Raw genomic sequence first — 5,488 nt, 5'->3', positions numbered from 1 at the left:
CAGCATCGAGTTAAAAACCAAATGCGCTAAAATGTTTAGCATATCTAAAAAAAAGTTGAGTAAATCCTGGACACATTTTGACCCTTTTCCTCTTGAGGATTGACGCGTAAAACGACCGACATCCATTTTCATTCATTTTGCAAAGTTGTCTTGAAACAAGTGCCGAAGGAAGTGGTAATTGTCCAGAAGATCTTTTAACGTTTCACGTTTACTTGACGAATTAAGCCTCATATCTTGTATACCACAAAAGTATCAGAAGCATTAATGTTTAATCAAGTTTTACATATAAATAACCGTAAACACGAACGAAATAGGGAAATTAATGCATAGCTGATGTGGTAGGTGCTATTATAGACAGGGATTCAGCCAGAGAGTGACAAAGTTTGTTTGAAAGGTCAAGGCTTACAAACTCATTATTTTCACATTGATAAAATATACATGTTGTAATGATTACAGCGAAGAGTACTAGTAATGTTTTAGCGCATCGTGTGCAGAAACAATTGAGATTACCTTCTTTTTCTCTTCACGGAGGAGCGATAGTGATAAACAATCTGATGTTGGCTACAAAGGCCAAATCAGACATCTCATCATTACACCACCGGTGTGTCTTTGGAAGAGAAGAGGATGGACACGAAGGAGAATAAGGAGGAGGAGGAGGAGAAGGAGGAGGAGGTGGAGGAAGAGGAGGAGGAGGAGAAGGAGGAGGAGGAGGAGGATGTGCAAGAGAGGGAAGACGAGGAGGAAGACGAGGGGAAAAAAACTAGTACAAGTACTCATTAGGAGTAGTTTTTGCGAGACTTGTAAAGGTGAGCTGTGAGGGCATCCCATTAGGCAACGAGTTTCCGCCATTCGGTATGTCACGTGGGTTGTCCACATCAGTCTCGGGAGTAATATCTTGTTCGAGAAATTCTTCAGTCGAGAACGGATCTGGCTGGCTTTGATATTCCATCATGGGGTCTGGTCGCTGGCTTCCTCTCCCGTCGGGCAACGTCTGCCACTCTCCCGAGTCTCCAATTCCTTTCCTTCCGATGTCGTCAAATCGGTCGAAAGAGGAAGGGTAGGGATCTTCCTGAGAAGACTGGAGGCACCTATGACAGACGAAAATGCCACCAGTCGCAAACAAAAGCAAGCCAACAACAACTCCACCTAGAAGAAGACCACTCGTCGGCCACACTTCGGGTCTGAGGAATAAGAGGGCAACGAAAGCCGCGACAAAGGCGGCTACAACCAAGATGCCGAAAATTGTCAAACAGATCCCTACTGGTGTGGCGGCGCTTGACTTCTTCGGGGGTTGTATGTAGCGAGGGGGTCGCTGACGTACTTTGATGTGGTCTCGAGAATAGACAATGTCTGGCTGGTGGCGTGGTGGTATCGTAGTACGGGACTTGGGAATATCCGTCTGCATCGGCTGTTGAGTGATCAAGGGAACTTTACGGACTCCGTTTCTTTGTCTGTCCAAAGAGGATTGTGGAAGATGACCGTTCATATATCCGTTCCCTACGGGCTGCTGACGGCCACTCGTAGGCTGTCTGTCCAGGGGCACGTGCTGGCGACCACTGTGGTATCCGTTCGCCATTTGGCGTTGCTGAGTACCAGTAGGCTGTCTTCCCAAAGGTCGACGAACATCGTTATGCTGTCCAGTCAGAGAGCCCAGTTGTCGAGTTCCATTTGCTCGTCTCTCCAAGGAGTACTGTTGGCGACCACCATAAGTTGGTCCCTCTTGGTAAGGATGTTGTTGTTGTTGTTGTTGCTGCTGCTGCTGCTGCTGCTGCCTATATCGCTGCTGCTGTTGCTCTTGTTGATGTGCAGTCGCACTTTGTAGAGGTTGGTGTGGTTGCGCTTGGTCCAGGAACAAGGCGAAATCCACCAGGGAATTCGTGCGCCTCATGGGTTCTCCTCTGGTCGGCCCTTGGCCGTATCTGTCCATGAGAGACAAGCCGCGTCCCTGCTCCTGAGGAGGTTCATTGTCGAAGTAATTCCGAGGAGCCTGGCGAGGGGATGGAACAGGTTCTGGACTCATCACGTCATCCTCCTGAATAGGATCGAACACTGTCTGCTGGACAGGCTGCAGGCTCGGAACGAACCCTTGCGACACACGGCTGTTCAAAGCCTGCGTGAGTTGCTCCCGCACTGAACTCTTCGATTGGCGATCAACCATGGGAAAGGTCCCAAAATCCCTGCCTCCTGTGGGGATTGGACTGATGTGCTTGAAGGGGGAATCATTCGTGTTGTAGCGCCTGGAGTTGCCGTTCAAGAGTTGGGAGTTCTGCTGCCCCTGCTTTCCAAACGGCCAGTGACTGAAAGGTTGTTCTAGCGCCATAGCGGTCTGGTTCTCTCTTGATCTGATTGGCAAGGATGGAAGTTACTCCTGCGCAAGCCAACGGCGGAAGGACGGTGGAGACGTCGACGTCGGTTAACCCTGTAAGATCACGACATGAACGAAAGCGTAAATGATTTCCTGACACAGTGCCCCTGTAATCAGTCATCACATTAATTAGAAAATAAACGAAGTCAACATACAACGAAGTCGTGTTCTGAAAAAGAGTGTCGACAAATAACAAGTCAACCAACATTTTCAAAAGGTGATTCGTACGAGGATGTTAAAGTGACTGTACAGTACTGGTTGAGGTGGGGATTCATGTTTTGAACATTCCTAAGTCAGCTAATGAGAAACCTCTTATGAAATATGAAAGAGCATGTAATTTTAAGCAGGATTCAATGTTTATGTGATGAAAATTGGCTTTCAAATGGCTAAGATATCAAAAAAGTGATAATAACAAAAGGTGACAGGCCACGCCTTTTATTAGGATTTCATTGTTTCACTTTGTTTTTGGATATCTCAGCCATTTCAAAACCGATTTTTATCAAATAAACTTTTGATACCCCTTAGAATTGCATGCTCTTTGACATCTCATAGAGTGATTTCTGAATATCTCGGAAAACATTAAAAGCTAAATCTTCACCTCGACCAGAACTGTACACACCCTTCAAGCCACTTTTTTTTTCACCAACAGAAAGTAACACTACCACTGGACCTACTTTACAAAGTACAAACGAGTTCATCAATACTGACCCGAGTAAGATGCGCACCAGACACTGCTCATGGCAGTGTGATCAAACCAGAATTAAACGAACGTATGATTTTCTGGTATCTTCTCCAACTTCCGTCTTTCCCCCTACATTCTCCTGACTGGTTGTTCATATTTAGTCAGTCGTATTGGTATACAGTCAGAGTATGTACACATTTTTTTTTTTTCAGGAAAGATTCATTGCGGTGGTATGACCCCGAAAAATCTCTCTATTGTCGTGGCTCCATTGTCTCCCGTTCGTATGCGTAGTTGAATCTTCATAACACGCAGTCTTTTTACCAAACAGTAACCGTTGTTTTTAAAACTCCTATGGAAGGATGTCACGACTAAATGTAAAGAGTAATCATCAAAAGTTGTGTTTATTGTTACATGCACATAACATGTGATTATTTATGAAGAAGGGCATATGAATTTCCACACACAAATATGATCCTAATTACATAATATATAAACAAAAGTATTCATACCATAAATCCGTCATTCGTGTTTGATTATATTTTCTTCGGAATGAGTGAAATTGTCGATTTCGATGTTAATGTCGATGCCAATGATAATCCTGTGAAGTGAATACCACTGTGCCCAGTTTTAGAACGGTCGAAATGAAGGCGTGGTCCTTTGTGCCTATGTCGAAAGCGTGAAAGTTTATAAGCATTAATTAAGAATAAGCAGCATTTCAATCATAATATGACTCACCGATTGGGCTGAGGAAAGTTGTCCGATGGTGTTTGATGAATAATGTTTGTTTTCCGTGATCACATAGTTGCCTTTTCTCTCGTCGGATTAGAGTGAAGATAACTCCTGGCCATCATTACAGAAGAGTAAGGAAGAAGGCGTTCCCGATAAAGAATACGAAATGTACCAGTTAATCAAACTCTCTGGTCCGTGATCTCCTCCTCCCTTTTCATGGTTCCACGCAAAAGTTCATATAGGAAGAACCTACGTTTGAAACTTGAACTGGTAAATTCCTGAAAACACGATGCCCTTGTCTTCTTCTGTTAGCAATATTACAACTCTGTAATATACTTTTTGCCATAAAGGTGTACACGCATAACGCTGTTGGAAGGTATTACGCGATGAACACCGTGGCATTGACTTGATAGGGTACAGCACTGCACCCGCGCGCACCGTTGGTTGGGAATGGGTTGCGTGATTCTCGAATGCATTGAACTGAAAAACGAGACGGGCAGATACCCATTCATTGTCGAGTTATGACGAATGTCGGAATTTCATCTTTTATTCTCAGGCCCCGCCTTGAGATCGACGTACTATTTGGGCTGAACGGAGGGTACAAAGGTCTGTCGGTGGCAAATGAAGCGAGGACAGCATTTGTCAGAAGATTTGCGAGTAAATAAAACAATATTTTGCTCACTCTGTTTCATTACAACCTATACACATACATACATACACACGCTCACACACACACACACACACGCATACACATGATGAATATTTCAGATCTAAAAATAATGATCATCTTAAGTTTTTTCATACTTTACCAAGATTTTTTTTCACGGAGTCGAGGCCCAGAACACTCTTATCAAATATCGTTTTCGATTTGCAATTGATGGGCGTCATAATTAGATGTGTGTTCTAATTGATATTACTCGTATCCGGGCAATTACCCCGACAATTACAAGGTTTTTTTTTAGGGTTAGGGTTAGGGTTAGGGTTAGGAGTTTGAGTTAGGGATAGGATTAGGTTCAGGATTAGGATTAGGATTAGGGCCAGGGGAAGGGTGCGGGGTAATTAGGGGGTAATTGCAACCCGATATTACTGTACACTCAAGAGTTTGCATTTAACAGAATATTATGCAAACGAAAATAAAAGCAACCGTAAAATTATCGCGAATCCTATTCAGAAGCGGGACTGTAAAACTAACGAAAAAAAAAAAATCCGCATGTAATCATTCCAAACTTCTCTTCAATTTGGAACCGCAGTAGCCCAAGCACTGATCCAGTCAGGTTCACTCCACCACTTCGATTGGAAGTTCCCCCACACATAAAAATTCTTTAACTTATGAATAATCATAATGATTTATAATGATGTTAAGAACACACGCATGTGAGTGATTAGAGTGCATCATCTTAAACTACGATTTCTGTAGCGATGTGACCGCAGAAAACATGAACAAAAGTGCTCAATAAGAAAGAAGACTGATCTTTTATCCTGGCACAGATGCAAGACGCTTGTACAGCAGAATAAAATAAAAGTAAACAGAAGCTACACAACACATCAAGACTTTACAAACACCCACCCACAGGCACTTTTTTTGTTTATCAATAATCTTTATTTGATTTCTATAATTTCACATGACAAAAACATTCATCTTGAATGTATAAAAACAATATTGATCAACTAAAAAGAATGATAGAATAGATAAATACACCCACACACACCAA

The 5,488-nt window shown here is 43.0% G+C and overlaps 1 protein-coding gene across 1 annotated transcript; it reads right to left on the bottom strand.

Annotated features, from left to right (window-relative positions):
* Nucleotides 1–760: 760 nt before the first annotated feature.
* LOC139720521 (uncharacterized) lies at nt 761–4,111 on the bottom strand. Its single transcript, XM_071631873.1, has 2 exons — nt 3,783–4,111; nt 761–2,419 (listed from the first exon to the last, which is right to left on the bottom strand). Exon 2 carries the CDS (start codon nt 2,318–2,320, stop codon nt 761–763), a length of 1,560 nt encoding a protein of 519 aa, XP_071487974.1. The 5' UTR covers nt 2,321–2,419; nt 3,783–4,111.
* Between the last annotated feature and the right edge of the window lie 1,377 nt (nt 4,112–5,488).

The sequence above is a fragment of the Diadema antillarum genome, unplaced genomic scaffold (genome assembly GCF_040938485.1).
Source record: "Diadema antillarum isolate AM-2024a unplaced genomic scaffold, OU_Dant_1.0 scf00000128, whole genome shotgun sequence".
Taxonomy (NCBI): Eukaryota; Metazoa; Echinodermata; class Echinoidea; order Diadematoida; family Diadematidae; genus Diadema; species Diadema antillarum.
Note: the sequence above shows the minus strand (reverse complement) of the source record. Positions and strands in the feature narration are given on the sequence as shown.